Source organism: Orbicella faveolata, unplaced genomic scaffold, assembly GCF_042242905.1.
Source record: "Orbicella faveolata isolate gen_17 unplaced genomic scaffold, um_ofav_v1 contig_48, whole genome shotgun sequence".
Taxonomy (NCBI): domain Eukaryota; kingdom Metazoa; phylum Cnidaria; class Anthozoa; order Scleractinia; family Merulinidae; genus Orbicella; species Orbicella faveolata.
Window position 1 is genome coordinate 5,644,533 of NW_028301578.1, and position 20,468 is coordinate 5,665,000.

The following is a 20,468-nucleotide window of genomic DNA, read 5'->3' on the forward strand; positions in this document are numbered from 1 at the left end:
AATTACAAAAGTTATAACGTAAAGGGATGATGTGTTCCTAGCATTTTTTTTAATTCAAGAAGTTTCAAGAACATGTCCATAAAACAACGGTGAACTCCAAACTTCGGATAATGGTTTGCTGTTTCGAACAGCAAAGGACATCGCGCTAAGTTCTAATGTACAGAAAGAACACTTATCTGGCACTGTGCGGCATAGATATTCTTTTTTCGATTTTTCATTTTTTTTTTCGGAAATAACTTTGCATGAACGAGCAATACTCAGTTCCTAACGCAGTGTTTATCGACTTAAGATCATTTGAGATGATATTAGTCGCTGAAATTTTGCTTTTTGTTTTAGTAGTCATTATGCAACAGTTATTCAAATATTTGTGGCTTCACTGATTTTCACTTTAGGGATGTTTTAATCATTTAAAGGAAGTAAATGGAGATCAGGCCAAAGTGCCGGCTGTTTCAGCAGATAGCGAGCACATTAATCCAATTGTATGCAATGTATAAATTGAATAGACTATATGCTACATTTTAAGAGCTTGATATCGATCGTTTTTATTCACGAGTTCCCCATATGGCAAACGACCCTGTTTGCAATATGAAAACAAGTGAATTAAACGATATCAGACTCATGAAAGTTAGTATCAATGGTATTTTGAATTGGATTCTCTAATGATTTTGATTAATGCCTGCTATCATCTTGTGATGTTCACTGTTTTTTCTTTTCTCTTGAACATGGTGGATGTAAACCTATATATATATATATATATATATTTTTTTTTTTCCAAAATAGCTAACCATTCTTCAATAGTTGTATTTAAGTTTATTTTTCTAAGTTATTTTGTTGTCCTCTAATGCCCAGGTTGGCCTAGCTTTTGCGGCATTTGTTTCTGTTTGAGTGCTTCGCTTGTCTATTTTTTTTATTTAATAAATTTAGTACACTGTTTTTTTGTGGAGGTTTCTGTACGCATTATTCCAATGTATGAACAGCTGTTGGGCACTCCTAAGACCAATGCCAGTAGCAACTGAGATTTTAGACAATTACCTTTGACTAAAATATCGAGACTCCATCAAGATTTTTTTCTGTTGTTCAGCCGATGTAATGTAAACAAAAAGAGTCGGTTTAGCTATATTTACAATATTCGAGGCCGTAACGATGTTTAATTTGCCTTACATGGCGTGATGATTTTCATCTGTCTCACATGAGGCGTGTTAGACCGTGCATGTAAGCTCGGATGTAAGCGTGTTCCAATCAGTGCATTAAAACCTTTGAGTTGTGTGCTTTATTTGCTGAGTTCCTTGTCTTATTTCGTTCTCCCCGTTTGGCGCTTCCTTGATGGTTTACAACGTTACATGTGTCACTTCTTTTTAATTTATACTCAGTTGAGAAGCAAGACTATGTTTGTTGCTATAGACGTACTTTGAAGAAGAGACTTCCGAAAAGATCCTAGGCGGAAGGGCAACAAGGAACGTGAACTATTTGCAATAATTTTGCTTAAGCGCAAAACTTCTTTCATAGCTTGTCGTTAGGACAACTGGTACAAAGATCAACAAACGACCGGGAATACAGACATTTTCAGCCTTCTTAATCATGTACTGCCTTACTCGTTTTGTCATTGCCATATCTTGCGAATGTTACTATTTTAGCCACAAGGTCCTCCGAGTGATACCACGGTCAAATGATGACGTCACTTTCCTAGGAGAGCTACTTCAAACGCGCACTGACGTAAGGTTTGGAAAGCAAAATTAGAAGGCTTTTTAATTAAATAGCCTAGATAACTGGTGTATTATGCTTCCGGGATGAAGGACACTCATTCCCAAGATCTTACAATGCATACCTGCAAACAAAGAGCAAAATATAAGCTTGAAAGTCATAAATAATAATAATAATAATAATAATAATAATAATAATGATACAGTAAATGGTTTGAACTCAGGAGTATCAGTAGTTCGTATAGTGTGATCGTCCGGGTGAGTGTAGTTCTGAAAAGAACTGTTGTTGGTGACTGACGTTTCGACAACCTGAGCGGAAGTCATCTTCAGAGTCAAGTGAATAGTGTTTGTCAGTCGATGATGTTATAGGTCTGGTTGTTGTGGAACCACAACATTGACTGGGACTCTGCTCAGTGCTTAACATACAGTACAAACTATTTTCAACGACTGACTCTGGAAAGCTGGTACACTAACCTAGAACAAACGCCTCTGAACAGATGTCAACAACTACCGGCGCCTTACAAACGACTTATCCACGACAAAAACGAAACCGACAAACGGACTTCTAACAGACCGACTTAACAATGCATGGACCAAAACCGACCTACTTGACTAACAATAGACGGATCGAAACCCACCAATGACTGACGACAAACTTTACACGAGTCTTTCAGCCGATACCATCATGGCTATACTGACCAATCACGTTCAACGGACCAGACCTATAACATCATCGACTGACAAACACTATTCACTTGACTCTGAAGATGACTTCCGCTCAGGTTGTCGAAACGTCAGTCACCAACAACAGTTCTTTTCAGAACTACACTCACCCGGAGATCACACTATACGAACTAATAATAATGATGATCATGATGATGATGATGATAAATAAATATATGGTTATTGACCAAGCCTGAAGGACAGGAGGAAGGGGGCGTCTCCAAGCAAAACATTGGTTGAATCATCACTGCCAGTGTGACGTCACGTTTCGCTTGGATGAAATTCAAAATGGCGCCCAATGGGTGAAGTACAAGAGGTTGATAAAAATGCGGAATTTCGCTTCGATATTCTGCCCCATTTTCTTAGGTTCGTTAAAATGTGGTTTATATTACATTGAGGAATCTTTATTTGGTACTTTTTGGTGGCCAAAATATTCAAAAGGTAAATAATTTGATCGAGAACTTTCTGTTTTGAAGCCAATTTGTCGAGCAAAACTGTTAGCTGGTTGACCATTCGAGGGCCACTGCATAGCGAAGCAGAGCCATTTTGACCCAAGAATAGGAGGTTCGACAGAGGGTATACTTGGCTTCTTGTATGCGGAATTTCAGTTCTTCAGTGCCCGTGGTTCGTTTCATCAATTCCTTCAAAGTGCAAAGAATGGCTGTGTGGAAAGAACAGCCTTGTTTCAGATAGCCAGATTAGGTAAGTTTTCACCTTTGTCGTACTACAGTTTATATTTAGAGCAATATCCGTAATTTGGTTAATAGTGATGGCTTGATTAGTGATTCGGTTCTATTTTATTTGAGAAAGAGGAGCCTTAATTTTCTTTATATGCTAGGTCTGCAGCAAATATACCAAGAGACCATATTTTCTTTTGATTATACATAGTTGTGTTACATGAAAAACTCAGCTTAGTTCCTTGCCGGCGGCCTAATTGTGGCTAACTTTTCCCTGATTTTAGTTTGGAATTCGAATTTTAAAAATTGATAAATGCTGTTAATCCAATAGATCCATCAGAATCTATTGATTTGCAAGGTCATAATCAGTTAATAGTCCCCATTTGTTCATCTAAAAGTTGTAGCCCACTGAAAACAGGTTATTAAAGACACTTCTTGTTTTTTTGCAGGGAATGTCTCTGGAAGGAACATATCATAATGCACAAATTTCCTTCCAGAATGCCACACTGGGCAGCACTTAGGGATTCTCATGAACATTTTCCCTTTGAAGGCTAATGCCCCCCTCCCCCCCCCCCCCCTACCCCCTCCAGATGATAAACTGGCATGGAGTTTTTAACTCACCTTAGTTTAGATCTTTAAAAAAATTTCTTTATCACTTGTCAAGACATGCATATACGAGCTACGATTTGTTTCATGTGTTTAATCATGCTGTCAAATTTACAAGTTCCTGCTTCATTTTTGCACCCCCTTAAGCACTTTTCTACACCTCTAGTTAAACTCCCATTGATTGACAGCCCAAGTTAAAGGCACAGAGTCATACAAAGGCTTACCACAGCTTGATTGTCAGTATAAATCAATTGACAAGTTCAATTTGGAACTAATTTGAGATCCCAAATTTACGATAGTTTCAATTAATTGGTGTGAAGTTAAAAAAATGTGACTTTTCTGTTATATCAGTAACTAAAATAGATGTCACCAACCTTATTGACTTAAACACCATAATGAAGAAAAAGCTTTTTACACAAGGATAACTGAACATTGAGCTATGAAGACACAAAACAGAGCAAAAGAGGGGAAATTCTCTGGAGCTAACATCAAGGTTTTCAGTGCTGACTGCTATCACACTAACCACAAATAAAACCACTAACAGTGGATCGGGCACGACATGTATGGCCATATATGGTCAGAATGAGAACATAGCTGCTAAGCACACTGAAGGAAAATGAAGCTTATGGGCCTCCGGAGTCTGAGGGAGAAATTGATTCAGTTAATCAGTCATTCCTTTATTTGGTAATGCAGGTTTTATGAAAAGTAGCCTTCATTCTGTGTCCACTCCATGGACATTATCCATTCCGAGAAGATAGGAACAGATAATGTCCAAGGCACAGAGTCATAATTGAAACTATAGGCTGATGTGGACCTGTGAAGAGCAGGAGATGATTATAAAAGCAGAATAAATAAAAAGAGCTTATAGGAATAAAACTTGTTAAAATTAAACAAAATTAATTAAATAGAATAAATTTCTGATTGTCTTTACAGCATTTTAGCATTCTAACACATTTTTTTAGCATTTGCTGTCATTTATTTTGAGTGCTATGCTGCAATATCTATTTGGTGACGTTTAGTGGAGGGTTGTTTTTTAGTTGGAATATGATGAGAACTTAAAGGGATGAAAAGACTACAATGCAGCCTTGAAATTCTGGGAGGCCTAAGAAATAGGAGTTATTACAACATGGCAATGCAGGACAGTTGCAACATCATCAGCCTGTTCCAGGCTTTCGGTCTCTTTCTCTACCTGAACCCGCTCGGCCACTTTTTTTGATCATGCCCACTGACCGAGAACCAGGAACAGAAAGAAAAGAAAAGAAAAAACAGCTTACTCAGGCTAACTCTAATTTGAACTTTGTTGTGAATATGAAATTACAACACTGAACACCGCAATTGCAGTGGACAGCAATAAGTCAACAGTTGCAACGAGACTGGAAAAAAAAAGCCAACAAACCTTCACAACAAAAGCCAACAAAGCTGCTGTATGATTAAAGCCAACAAATTTCACCATACAGCGGGCACAATTAAAACACAAAAGGCAAACGAAGTTGAAACACAAAGAATTGCATTTAAAGGCCTGATAACTACCACCAAAAGTGCTCCAAAAAAGACAAAAACCGATCACATCGCAGGGAAATTTTGGTGGAAATCAAGAAATAAACAACATCTCAACACTCAAACGGATTGATGAGAGAAACGGCTGGTTCAATCGACACAGAGATACACGCGGATTAAACGTATACTATCGACGCATAAAACCTCCTATTGACAAGACTATTGGTAAGACATTTAAGAGAGAAAACGCGAACGTTTTACGTGGACTTCTCTCGTCCCGTTTTCAAGATGGCGGTCCCGCCACTTACCCGCAACAAAATTCAACAAGAATACACGATAACGCGCGCTCAAAACTAAAACAGATAATGCACACAGACAAAAAATAACAACAAACTGTACGCACCTACACTAAGTTAGTGAACAAAAGCGATATTAGGCCTGTTTTTTTTTTTTTTTGTCTTTCTTAACCTCTGTTGTCCTTCTCCAATGGCGTAATCTGAAAAGGCTACTCGAAGCTCTCGCTCGTTGCTATGTGACGTCACACTAATGGCGATGAATCTGTCACGAATCAATACCGGAAAACAATAGAGTCACCCTCTCCCTCCTGCTGAAGGACAATTATCCTTGTACAAATATAGAGCGGCGGCTTTCAATTGAGTGTGTAAAACCAAACGCAAAGGTAGTTCTTTATTTATCCACGGGATCAACTCACATAACATACTCTTCCACGGAGTCGTGCTTACTTAACTAATTAAATATCTAAAGTAACTAAATTAATTTTCTCTACAGAATTACACTAAAATCGACTAAAAAAAACACCCAGTAATCACTCTAGCCAATCCCAAAGGTCACCGACAATTTAGTGAACCAATCAGAACCCGAATTTATTACAAAAACGTGTGCGAGCGATTGGTTTTGGTCTTACTTCTGATTGGGTGAAAAATGTCGCGGAGTTTCGTTCGAGCCGATCGTGCAGCGTAGTTGATGAAAAACCAGCTAATTTTGGACACTCAAATAAAAAAACCGCTTTATATATAGTGTTTTAGAAGCGTAAAACTAATGAGCTCAAATGGAAAAAAAAATCTAAACAAAATTAGGTAAATTAGCTTCCGTCTCAATTTTAGGTAGATGTATGGAAGGCACCCACGAGACCAGGAAGTGAGGTGCATATTCATTTAGGTCCGGATGTTATCAAAGATTTCAAGGCCCTGCTACAAGGAAGATCCCTGGTTGAGAGTACAACAATGGCTGATTCACAAGATATGATTGACAATCAGATCACGTGTTGCAAAAGTGATAACGGTGTGGATGATTTTGACAGTTGTTATCATACATTAGAAGAGGTAAGGATGTAACAGGGTAAAATTTAAAAACATAAAGCTTGTCTTAAGAAATTAAAGAACTTGTGGGAACTTGGTTACCCAAAATTATTGGGTTATGTCTCTAGTCATGACGGTCTATTCTCAGAGTGGATCACTCATCCAAGGAGCTTTCTAACAACGATGTTATTGTAATTATTATTTAACTTTCATACACTGTACGAATTCCGATTTTCTGATTGGCTGATTTGTACCACGTGATACTAGGTTGCGACGAGACAACCACCTTGACGTCATTACCGTGGTGTAATAGCCGTGTTGTAAATTCACCACTGTCATTACACCATGGCTTCTGCTGACTCAAATATAGTGGTTTCAGTGCAGTGTTTCTTTGTGCAGTGTATTCAATTTGAATAATAAAAATGTTAACGCACTCATTGCTCGTGAGTAATCGAGATTTACCTGTTCTCACTCACTAACAATGAAGTAGAAATTTTCAATACCGCACTCGGCAAAGCCTCGTGCAAAGCCTCGTGCAGTATTGAAATTTCTCGTTCATTGTTAGTGAACTCGTGGAGGTAAATCCCGATAATTCACTCGCTGAGTGCGTTAACCTGTAATTAATTAGAAAATAGCTCAAGGAAATTGATTGGTTAATATAGAGATTTAGCCAAGCGCAAAAGCGGAGCTCCTGGACCGCTCTGTTCAAAACCCGATTAAGCTAACCCAGGTATAAGCGATAATTTTGATTTTTTGTAACTTAGCGGTAAGGTTTTCTGTTTATATTTTTGGTCTTCTGTTTTGATTTTGAATAATTCCAAGCCCTGACCCTAAAGCAGTGAAAAACACTTGTATAGACGATAAATTTATACCTCGGTTAACTTTTCATCCTGGGTTAGCGTTAACCCGATTTCCAAACAACCCGGCCCTAATTACATGTTTTGACAGGCATCAATTGATCATAACGCGGATGACAAATATCAAATAAAGACGTACGCTGTAAACCAAAACTTAGTATTAGCTGGAGTGCGGCCGCCATGTTGCGCGAGGTCGTCATCGTCGTTGCCCGCACGCGCTAGCGATCCATGCCGCTAGCCCTGTTGACCATGAAAAAAGAGTTGCATGGGGTTTTTGCATGCATGAGGTTCTGTTCCAATAGTTATGGTGTTCTCCTTGGAAGGGCCGCTGGAGCTTCGCTAATATAGCCGCCATCTTGAAACGAGGCCTAACATCTCAGGTCTAACAACGTTTTTTCTAGTACCCTGCTAGTTTTTGTCTTTACATCAGGAGAGTCTACTATCGCCTGGAACTTTATCTCTCGATATTAGAATCCCACCTCTTTTACGAATTGAAAAGAGGATGATGTCAAACAAGAGCCTTGTAAGTCTAATATGGCCGCTCTCTTGAAAGGAAGTGCAATTTTTGTGGTCTAATAACTTTTTGTGTTGTAGCTTGGTAGTTTTTGTGTCGATATCAAGAAATAAAACTTCCACGTTACACTTCGTCTCTCGATGGTAGAATCCCATCTCTTCAACTGGTGAAACAGAGAATAATGTCAAACATCGGCAGTGTTAGTCTAACATGGCCGCCATCTTCAAACGAAGTCCAGCATCTCGGGTCTATTAACGTTTTTCTTAGTACCTCGCTAGTTTGTCTTTACATCAAGACAGTCTACTGTCGCAGGAATTTCATCTCTCGATATTAGAATCCCATATCTTTCACGGGTTAAAAAGAAGATCACGTCAAACAAGGCCATGTTAGTCTCATATGGCCGCCATCTTAAAAAGAAGTGCAACTATTCTGGTCTTATAACTTTTTATTTAGAAGCTTGGTAGTCTTTGTCTGCATATCAAGATATAAATGTGTCACTTAACACTTCATCTCGCGATGGTAGGATCCCATCTGTTCAACAGGTGAAAACGAGAATGATGTCAAACAACAGCCATGTAAGTCTAATATGGCCGCCATCTTGAAGAAAAGTGTAACGTTTCTGGTGTAATAACGTTTTTCCGAGTACTTTGTTAGTTTTTTTTCTTTACATCACGACAATCAACTCTCGCCTGGAAATTTTACTCCTTATATTAGAAACTTATATGTTTTACGGGTTGAAGAGAGGATGATGTCAAACAACAGTCATGCGAGTCTAACATGACCGCCATCTTGCAACAAAGTGTAACGCTTCTGGTCTAATAACGTTTTATGTATACGTCTACCAATTTCTATCTTCTAATTCTAATTTTAAAACAACATCAAATCTTCAAAATTTCCTATTTCCATAAATTTTACTAATCCTTTGAGAAAAACTATTTATCACCAAATATACCCAAAAATAACCAAAAAATTTACAAAACAGCCCAAAACAGCCCAAAACGTAGCTATGTGAAAAGAGCAGAGAGATTTTTCACCGCTTGAGACGTGAACGAGATATTTGCATTCAAACCATAATACATAGCAAAAATATGACCTTCATGTTAACCCCCGCCTTAAAACCTCATCCCTCGATGTTAGAATTCCATTTCTTTAACGGGTGGAAATGAGTATGATGTGAAACATCGACCATGCTAGTCTAACATGGCCGCCATCTTGAAACGAAGTCCAGCATCTGAGGTCTAAAGTCATTTTTCTTAGAACCGTGCTAATCTTTGTCTCTACATCTAGACAGTCTACTTTCGCCTGTAACTTTATCTCTTGAACGGGTTGAAAAGTGGATGAAGTCCAAACAACAACCGATGTTTGACATTATCCTCTTTTCCATGTTCATCTAATATGGCTGTCATCATGAAGGGAAACCCAACATCTCAGGTCTAATAACGTTTTTCTTAGTATTTTTGTAGTTTTTGTCTTTACGTTAAGACAGTCAACTGTTGTCTGGAAATTCATCCCTCGATACTAGAATTCCATCTCTTTCACGGGTTGAAAAGAGGATGAAGTCCACAGAACGGCCATGTTGGTGTAATATGGCCGCCATCTTAAAATTTTCTGGTTTAATAACTCTTTATGTAGTTAGCTTGGTAGTTTTTGTGTAGATATCAAGATAATATATAGATTTAGTTTTAATGATCTTAAACTACAAACGAAGCTCATGACCAAAAAGCAGAGAAAAAACATTTTTATGGAAGAAAAATTATACTTCGGTTAACCTTTAATCCTGGGTAAACATTAACCACCTTCGGAACAACCTGACCCTGATTGTCGCCCTAATTATAACAAATAAACCAGACATGAGCCCACGATCCTATCAAAAGCCAGTACATAGTCAGCGGTCATTTAAAAAAAAAACACAGGACCTGGATGAGCTCTTAACTTAACCCCGCGATATGCTCACCTGATACTGGTCAGCGGATAGCTTGCTTTGACAGGTGTCAATTGACCATAACATGGATGTCCAATATTAAAGACACATGCTGTAAACCAAGACTGCATTACTTTGTATTAGCTAGATGGCCGTTTGCGACGTCGTCGTCGTCGTTGGGCGCACGCGCCGCGATCCATGCCGCTAGCCAGGTTGACCATGAAAAAAGAGTTGCATCGGTTTCTAATTCTATGCATGCACGTGGTTCTGTTCCTATAGTTATGGTGCTCCGCCCATGGTGGGCTATAGCCATGGTTCCTATAGCTATGGTTCTCGGCCCTTCGGGCCGCCGGAGTTCCGCTAAAAGTCATGTTGTTGTTTAACAATTCGAGCTCGAGATTTCTACCGATAGCTGTCGAGGACGCACCCTGAGTCAACTTCCACACATAGAAATCGAAAGCAAATAAAATTGTTTTAGTATAAATCTACTAGTCGTTCAAAAACGTTATCTAAATCCTCCTCAAAGTCACCTCGAGATCGCAAAGAAGAGGCCGTCATTTTTTTAACAACCGCACATCACGCAGCAAATCAGAGAACGGCATTTGTGACAAAAAGCTTGTAGATTTAGACTAAAACTCGATAGAAACACGGTGCTTGTTTTCTGTTTCTTAAACATTACTCTTCTTTGAAGTGTAGCAGCAAGCAAAGTTACTCGCGTATACCTGCTTTCTGTTAGACCTCACAATTTGTCCCAAATTGTCGTTTTTTATTCCGTCTTGTTTGCAGAGAGTAACATATATTTTAATTTTAATATTAGTTTACTCTCATTATATTTCATTTAAAATGTGGGCCGCCCTCGGTTCAGTGCTGCAGTTCTGTTTCCTTCAATTCAATATTCACAGACGGTAAGACAATATTTAAACACACGATGGCTTAATTTCGTTGTTCTATAGATAGGTTTGAGTACAGATCAAGCTGCGATTGACAACTTGTGTCAAAAATGAAATAATCACTTTAATTATCCAATGGCTACTAGTCGAACTGATATAATTAAGAAAAAATGAACAGTTCTTTTCAAGTGCATGTTATGAAAAGAGGCTCTTATTTTGCTTAATAACTTGAAGTTTTAAAGAGGCTAGACTCCAAGTTTTTATACTTCTCCAATACTCTCGAGCCTGAAAGCAACCTAGAAAAGACTAGATGTTGATGCCTACGGATGGATAATGCTATTGATGATAAAAAAAAAAACAAAGAAAAAAAAAAACACTTTATTGTTCACAAACTGCGTTTCATTGATAACTAGGCAATTTTCAATGAGCTGGCAATGATTGAGTTTATTCATTAATCATAAGAAAAACAATATGTATTGGCAATCCAAAGTGGGTGTAAAAGCCCGGTAAAAGGTTTTACGCACGCATAAAAAATCAAAACTATGTCTAGGGGAAACTTGCAGGGCAAAAAAAAAAAAAAAAAAAAGGCAAAAAAATGGAAATTATATTATTTCCTTTTTCGAACTGTTTATTATCGTTTTATTCCAGGTTTTTACTTTTTAATAATACGGGGCAAGAAAAGAAGAACGAGTTTGGTTGACTGGTACATCATTAGAATTGTCCTTACTGTAGGTTTTGTGCTTACATGCTTACAATATCTTCAGACAACCTCTTGAGGTGTTAAATTAGAAACAAATCTGCCTCTACCAAGGGAAATTTCGTGGTCCCGCTTAGTGCAAAAAGTGAAATAAACGAATAAACACGTATTGGCCATTAACTGTCACATTGTGCAAAATTGGAACTTTAAATTTTCCCTCTTTTTAAGAGAAGGCAAAAAACGTAATTTTTAACAAAATCATTCCTAAAACTTCGGACTGAATTGTTCTTAAGTCATTCCGGACTGAATACAAAAGGAATCGATATATCAAAATGGCAATTGAGTTTAATTAAGTGTTACACAGGGTATAGGAAAGCATCATGTAGTGCCGCTTGAAAATCAATTCAGCAACACGTCTTAAAAGAAAAGGTCGAAAAAACCGGTGAAATTGAAGGCAGAAGTTCTTCCGACCACTCTTTGTTCTTGGCTGTCAACTTGATGGTGCTCACTCGAAAACTCTTAATCAAGAAACTTGTATAGGAAATGTCTCACCTGCTAGCGAACAAAATATTATCAAAGTACTTTGAGCATCAACACGCTTGCAGTAAGAAAGAGCCAGTGAACCAGAATGGCGAACTTTGGTGTAACCGAAAACACAATCGAGCTTAGCGAAGCAAGCAAACCGTCAATACCAACAGGGATAGCTGTACTTCTTTCAACCTTGAACATTTTTCTGTCAATAACTGCATCACTGGGCAATGCTCTGATCCTTGTTGCTCTTCATAAAGAGACTTCCCTTCATCCTCCAACAAAACTTTTGTTCCGATGTCTGGCGATCACTGATCTTTGTGTTGGAGTTATAACGCATCCACTCTTCGCCGTTTTCCTTTTTTCTTCTGTAACAACTGAAATGAACTGGAAAGTTATTTTCTACGCAGAAATGCTATGTACCGCTTCAAGCTTTGTTTTGTGTCAAGTATCGATCTTCACATCCAGCGCAATAAGCGTGGACAGACTTCAAGCCCTGTTATCTGGACTGAGGTACAGACAAGTTGTAACATTACCAAGAGTCCGTGCAGTTGTCACTTGCTTTTGGTTGATTGGTATATCAATTGGATCGATATACTTTTGGAGTTACAGTATTGCCTTTTATGTAGGCTTTTCATTTACAATATTTTCTCTAGCAACCTCTGTCTTCTCCTACTCGACGATTTATTTCAAGCTTCGACAACATCGGCCTCAAGTGTCCCCATTAACACAAGGACAACCAAACGGAAGAGAACTTCCACTGAATATTGCACGATACAAGAACTCAGTTTCTAGCGCAATATGGGTGCAGGTAGCATTACTTACTTGTTATGTACCGCTTTCAGTTGTGATAATGCTCGTCGTATATGGCCAAATACCTGGAAGCCGAAGTGAAACTGCTCTCTACGTTACAGGAACTTTTGTCTACCTAAATTCGTCTCTAAACCCGATTCTCTATTGCTGGAGGATCAGAAGTGTACGACAAGCAGCCAAAGACACGATCAAACAATTGAACTGCTGTAAGTCAGCCTAGAACTTGGGGCACAGTGAAGTGGATTCAGTGAAGAACGACTTCAAAAACTTAGGCTCTGGTGATTAGCACAGACAGAGCCCTGTCTTTCAGGGTGTCCTAAGGAGAGCATTTTAAAAGCAGATTTACTTATGATTAGCGCAAAACTTATTCAAGTATGTATGTATATATGTATGTATGAGCTTATTCATGAATCACAAGAGAAAGTCATAAGTCCGTCTTAAACTAGTTATGAAACACTGCAATTACGTTATGATTTTCCTGTAATATGCTGAGTTGTGAAGTCTTTCTACGGGTGATTTAAATTAATTATGAAGCTTGAGGGCAGTTACAGATCAGTCAACAACACCGCAAACAAGAAAAGTTATATAGCTACTAGATTTGCATGTTTTGATGATTCAGTGATAATAGAGTTTTTGGAAACTTCCATCTCTTACTACTCAGTTCTAGTTTTAACTCTCAAATTTGAAAGCATTTTCCTCCTTCTGCATGGGAATGCCCAAGATGTTTTTTGATTTTTAATTATTTTTTTGTGTGTGGACACAGACTTAATGTAAACCTTTGAAATACCGGTTAAGTTATTTCATTAACAATTTCGTGACCCATGAAAATAAATAAAGTAGCTTCTGCTCACATCAGTGACATAATTTTGTACTCGCGATAAGCATCTCTTTTATTTGTGTGGTGGGAGAAAACTCCCTCGTAACTCTGGATATCATCTGCAAATGAAGATATGAAATAGACCCAGGGAAGGCATAAGAGCCATGCTACTGTATGTGTGTGCTAGTAATGAGGTTCTCAGGCAAAATGGTCATTCATCCAGACAACTAACTTGGGCAAACCTGAGTCCACAGAACCTCCACAACATTGAATCAAATGCTCTCTATGCCTGGCCTGCCTCGTGTCACTTGTTTAGTGCAAAGAAATCCACTGCCAAACCAAACAAGTGTAATGCAAGCGTAACGCTAGATCAAGTAGACAGGATACATGTTCACGTCAGTTAATTATACGAATAAAATTCGATCTGCCTCGATCTGGCTTGGCTCGACTCGACCCTTAGTGACAATTAATTTTGTGATTTACACCTGTTTGCTTACTCTCGAAAATGTGCATCATATGATAGTTTGTGATCCCTAGAGTTTTCTTACATGTACGTTAGCATGGCACTTAGTTTTCTGGGACTTCAGTATTAACAATCCGTTAACAAAAGTCGCTAGATTCTACTTTTGGACCTGTACACATTAGCATGTATATTTTTATGCCAGATCCATAGTGAGCTACATCGTCTCAAGGGGGCCCATCCAGCCTTGGCAAAGGTGCTAAACCTCGGAAATTCACACGAAGGAAGACCTATGCTAGGCATAAAGGTGATGATAAATGTTCTCTTCGATTGCTGGTAAATAATTAGGAAACTGTAATTTAATATTCAACTTTTCAATTTTCGCTGTAAATCCGCCAACACGTTCCGTAATCATAATTATTAATCTACGAGCCTTAATCTTCGTCACTGACCCATTAGGTGGAAAATCCTCTGCAAACTAATTAGCCCAAGGACTATTATGGATTTCATGATTGACGAACGTTGCCATAGAATTTTCTTTTCTTTTTCGTTTTGCAGATAAAACGAGGAAGAAGTAACACGAAGGGCTTGATTTTCCTAAATTTCGGAATTCATGCTAGAGAATGGATCAGCCCCGCAACGGGCATGTACCTAATACGTCAGGTAAGTTTTTGTTTAGGTTATAGTACAATCAGTGCTACAATGTTATGTACGCAGTTTGTATCATTATTATACAAAACTTGATTTTCAGAAGCTCTGATCATGAATTACACCTGGGTGTAAGAAACTCTACAAAAGTGAAACATACCCAGATAAAGTAGGACGAGAAGTAAATCGATGCAGATAACGGTTGTTTATCAGGAATGATTGTAACTTCATTAACCTGGTTAAGTTGGACCAACATTTTTAAGTTAGGTGAACCCTAGTTATCCTCGGATTTTGTTCGTTTGTGATCCGGAGGAGGAGGGGGGCGGGGGTTCAATCTTTGTGGTCTCTTGTTTCGCCAACAATATTCATTCAGTCAAGACCAATCAATACTGCACATGGTGAGTAAAACATCCAAACTTGTTTAAATTAGTCACGTGTCGATAACGGCGTCACAAGAGGTCACAATAGGGAGCTTACGAATCGACGACTTTCGGACGACGGCGCCGTTGGGTCACCTTATAGTCTCGCGTCGTCGTCCTGTAGAAATTTGAATTTACGATTCGCAGTAAAGACGACGACGTTTATGCGCGACCGGCAATTTTTTTTGTCTCAGGAGCTCGAGAAAAAAAATAGTCAAGACAGACCAACAAAATGTGCTAGCATGGCAGAAAAGAAAGCGCAGCTGTACGTCGAGAAAAATTTGGGTTCTAAAAGATTAGGCTGGCTATAAGACCACTCAAAACAACAGAGGAAAAAATCGCCTAGCTCTCTAGTTGAGCTATCTAGTCCTTGTTTCTAACTGTCGACACGAATGCTAAAACCTTTTAGTCCTTTCAAATTCATTGTATACCAAAAAATGTCTTATATTTCAGTGAAGCGTGATTAAAATGAAGGATTTTTCATACAGCAATTTGCTTTTCATTCACACCGTGTCGTGCTTTGACCGCTTTCAGTGTTGGTTGAACTCATAGCGTTCGCCATGGCACTGTAGAAGGTCGTTTCTTGAACGAAAACAGGCAAATAAAATTAAAATCAAACATCAAGGGCATGCCCCTAATGTGCTACTTAAATTATCTGGCAAAAATACCCGAAGTATCGAGGGAAAACTTTGAAAACTAACCTCACGGCCTCCTGTTTCCAAGACGCCGGCAAATCGCTCTCACCAACGTCGTCGACTTTGGCGCGAAGCTGGGAAGTGCTCAGAAACGCATGCGCAGTGAGCATGTCACGCAATCTAACGGCGGCGTCGTGCAAAAGTCGTCGATTCGTAAGCTCCCTAATAAGTAAAGGCAACTTCCAACATCCTTCTTTTTAAAGGTAGGTAGAAAAAATCTGCGGTCATGTTCATCCAAAATCGCCCTGCTCGTCCATAATTCTCATAACTCTTATGCCTTCTTAGATAGTTTATAGTAGTCATATATTCTTAGATAGTCTAGTTTAATATTTATACTCGATTGTACATACATTTTTACTTTGTTATTTTGTTTTCTTGGCGCACCTGTAAACTAGCTGGTGCACCCTGTAGACTCTGCTTATCAAGGCTATGGGACACACCGTTGCCACAGCTAAGTGTGTTGTCCAAGTAAAATAAAATGTCTTTGTCTCTGTCTATGTCTATAACTGAGTTGGCAATGGTACAAGTTGGAAGAACGTTTGTTTCAATGTCAATTGTCACATTGAGATCGGTTTTGAATTTCCTGTCTCAGGTGCACAAGGCTTTGTAGTGATAAACTTAAGAGAAAATGGTTGTCGATCGAGGCTCACAATAATAGATGCGGTGGCCTCATGGTTAGTGTGCTCGCTCCGATTCGAGCCCTGGTCGGGGACATTGTGTTATGTTCTTGGTCAACACACTTAACTCTCACAGCGCCTCTCTTCACCCAAATGAGTATCGGCGAATTTAAAGCGGGGGGGGGGGGGGAACCCTGTGATGAAATAGCATCCCATCCAGGGGGTTGTAAACAATATTCCCAGTCACATTACGCAACTGAAACCGGAGATTAGCTCCGGCCTGATGCTGGGGCCACTACTTGGTTCGCATGCAGACTTTTATTTACCTTCTAGTTGTTATGTATTGATATTTCATGAGGGCGAAAGAAAGATCGCATGGTAGAAAATTATGCTTTTCTCCGTTTAGTGTTAACTGTTGTTTTTTTCAGTTGCTAAATCCCCCGGCTCGTGACGAAGAAATTGAAAACATGCTCGACAAATTCGAGTGGGTTTTTCTGCCAGTTTCAAATGTGGATGGTTTTAATTTTACACACGAGGTAAACAGTTTGAACATAACATGACTATACATCGATGGGATGAAGATGCAATCAAGACGTAATTAATGGATTTGAAGTAAATACCTATTTGAATCGTTGTAATATTAAATTAACTTTTTTTTCTGGAATAAAAGGTCTGTTTGTTTCCCTTGATACAGGAAGACCGTCTCTGGCGAAAGAACCGTCGAGCGATTAATTCCTCATTGCCTTCACAGTCACACTGTGTTGGCGTGGATCTGAACCGGAACTTTGACTCAGATCATTGGGGTAAGTAATTGGAGATACTCCCTTTATCAATCCTAATGCCATTGCTCACTGGCATATTTAGTCGTAGTCTAACCCGCTCTATATACCCTAATCCCGGCGGATAAGCCACCCCGTTGAGGTTGAGTGTTCAATGGCTTCTCTCCTAGATAATCCTTGCAGATATAGCCTGCGGTGTCCTAGAATATTAAGGTCAAGGGTGCCATTATGCCAAAAAATCGGGACATTTCGATTAAAAATCAACTGGAACGGTTAAGTCTGACCGGGAAATTTGCCGAAAAAAGGATCACCTTTGACGGCAGTCCAAATGAATGATCAGCCGAACTAGTCAGTCCGACATTTTCTGATCCATTTTCATCATCCGGTTCGTTTACAAACGGCCAGTTTCAACTTTACCGGGCGCCACTACTAACAGTAATTATGGCACGATAACTGATACCAATCTGTTAACTAACAACTGGACAAATGGCTCTTTAACAGACAACTGACGATGAACTCACATTTTTACCGGCAGTAAAAAATAGACATATTTTAGCGCATATTTTTTTCGCTGCATAATGGTTTGTTTTTGTACCATAGGAGAAGGAAATGATACTAACCACCCTTGTTCTGACATCTTTCCTGGTGAAAGACCTTTCTCTGAGGTAGAGTCTTCAAACGTCGCTACTTATCTTTCTAGACACAAACACAAAATAGCAGCGTTTTTTGACATTCATTCTTATTCGAAATCGTGGATGTCTCCGTGGGGATGGAAGGACAAGAAACCTCCTGAGTTTTCCAGTCAAATGGTGAGTGATGTATAAAAATTATGGTCCAGATAATAAAAAATTTATGCTGCCCCTTAGGTTAATATTTAAACTTAACAAGCTATGTTGGCTGGGAACCCTCTAATCGATCTATCTATCCCATGTAGTTTTGGACTCGACCGCACTGAAGGATCGTCTGCTACTTTATTTTACACACTTCCTCCACCCTTATCCTAGCCACATATACTTTTGACTGTTAGATGCAGATTTTCCCCTTACCTTTGCTAGGTAGGGCTTCTTTCATTTGTTCGTAACTGACATTGAATTGACTATGAAAGCCACATAGCCAAAGTTTATCCAAAAATTAGAGAGTTTGTTGATTCCTTGTCAAACACCCTTCTCAGCAAACAGAGCAAGCCTAAACGATAGTGTTTATAGCTGTGCTATACACTTAAAAGATGGGCAGGATAAATGTACTTGTTATATAACGTTCTCGAGTGGTATACCATGAAATGTCCCACGAGTCACTTTCTCTGTATACGCACGAGCCTTAAGGCGTGTGTGTATATATACCAAGGAAATACAAGTGACAAGTACGATATTCTCTAGTTTAACTGGTTCCATCCAAAATATGTCAATAGTCTAGGGTATGAAAAATATCTGATATATAAACAACCTCGACAAGATTTAGGTCCGTCCTTTTTTTCAATTACCCGTTATTCCTAGACGTGTCTCACCCAAATCTGTAGATCCTTATATGGAGACGCCATGTTGGCGGCCACCTCGAACCCCTTGATGGTGCTAAGTGTTTTATTCAAAAAAATATCTTGATGTTTGTTGGCCTTGATCGGACAGGGAGAGGAGAGGGTGGGGGAAGGGTAAGGATAAGGGAGGGGTTTGTAAGATGAATAGCCTAAGGTAGGAAGGATAGTTAACATTTTAAATACCTTACTGATTAAAACCGTCTTCGCGACATGTCTACAAGCAACAGCCTTGACTAAAAGACTGAATTGACATTTCAAACACGAGTGAGCTCAAATGCTTCAACTACGCTCGATAGTTATCCATTGTCAACAGACGTTTAATCGACGATATCGATCTAGTCAAAGTAAATAGAGATGTTTTCTTCAGATTTTTTTTTTCTCAGATATCTAGTCAATAAGCAATTCTGAGTCCCCTTTTCCCTCTGTTTCAAGACGAATTCTGGTGCACAACCTTGTATATGGAAGTAAGTCTGACTTGCAATGCAAGATAATGGACGTGTACAAAAATCTTACTTCCGTATACGAAAGGCTGTGCACAATGACTCGTTTTGAAACAAAGGAAAAAGCAACTCGGAAATGGACTTTTAAAGTAGAAATCGTTGCATCAAGAAATCATATCCTCTTGGTTGCATATACTGCAAAGCAAAGAAAACCGGGCAGTAAAAGTCGTGAAAAGGCCTTAATAAAATTTTGGCTAATGTAATTCTGCTTTCATTCAAATTTAGCTTTACAGTAGTTCCCTTTTGAAAATTATATTTACATACATGCAAAATTTTCTAACAAAACAAAAAATGATAAACTCCTTTAGGACATGTGTATCACACGTCGTCCGATCTCAGACTAAAGCAGTTTAAATGGCGTACGGGGTGACAAAGTTAATAGCATATGCCTTTTTAAAGGTAAATCGACTGATAATTATCTGAACTTTTTTTTCCAGGAAACTCTGATGAAAGTTGGCACAGATGCAATATACAACACGACTGGAAAGCGATATATCTATGGACAAATATTCTCGACTATTTGTAAGCAGCTTTTGTTTGTTTGTTGTTGTTGTTGTTGTTGTTGTTTTTGCATCAATTAATTAATTCTAATATTTAGTGAAGAAGCCAGATCAGCCTTAGCTGGTTTTGATGCGAATCATCTAAAAAGTTGGAGTGTTGGTTTTTGTGGAGGAGGGAACCGGAAAACTCGGAGACAAACCCTCGGAACAAGGCGAGAACCAACTGCAAACTTTGGTCACTTTGGTAAGAGGCGAGCGCTCTCACCACTGAGCCATCCCTGCTCCCCAAATTATATTAGTAACAGCACCACCCCAGCTGATTACTTATGTATTTCCCATGTTTTTTTCTAGATCCAACGTATGGAGACCTTACTGACTATGTCTATGACAAACTTAATGTAACCCATTCTTATGGTTTGGAGCTGAGGCCAGGCGATAATGAACCGAATGGATTTTTGTTATCTTCTTGTGAAATCGTTCCCACCGGAAGAGAAATCATGGCAGCCCTGAAGGCGATCACGCCCATCTTAGAAAAAGAAAAAAAGCTGGTGTTAAAGTCGAGGAAGCTGAAAAACAAAACAGGAAGAGAAGAAACGCGAACAGGAAAGAGGAGGCGCAAGTAGAAGAAGCGAGACGAGACGAGACGCAACGAAAAGAATCGAAACGATACGAGACGAAAAGAGACCACACGAGAAGAGTAAAAACGAGAAAAAGCGAGAGCAAACCGAAGGGAGTTGGCAAAATAAAACTAATCTAGACA

At 38.9% G+C, this 20,468-nt stretch overlaps 1 protein-coding gene and 1 pseudogene across 1 annotated transcript; both read left to right on the plus strand.

Annotated features, from left to right (window-relative positions):
- Nucleotides 1-1,578: 1,578 nt before the first annotated feature.
- Nucleotides 1,579-20,468, plus strand: part of LOC110060574 (carboxypeptidase B-like) — an 18,951-nt pseudogene continuing 61 nt past the window's right edge.
- Nucleotides 12,030-13,057, plus strand: LOC149096144 (adenosine receptor A3-like). Its single transcript, XM_089281538.1, has one exon. The coding sequence runs from the start codon at nt 12,030-12,032 to the stop codon at nt 12,960-12,962; it is 933 nt and encodes a 310-aa protein (XP_089137664.1). The 3' UTR covers nt 12,963-13,057.

Coding starts and splice junctions, on each gene's coding strand:
- LOC149096144 (XM_089281538.1), top strand. CDS start 12,030: ATGGCGAACTTTGGTGTAACCGAAAACACAATCGAGCTTAGCGAAGCA.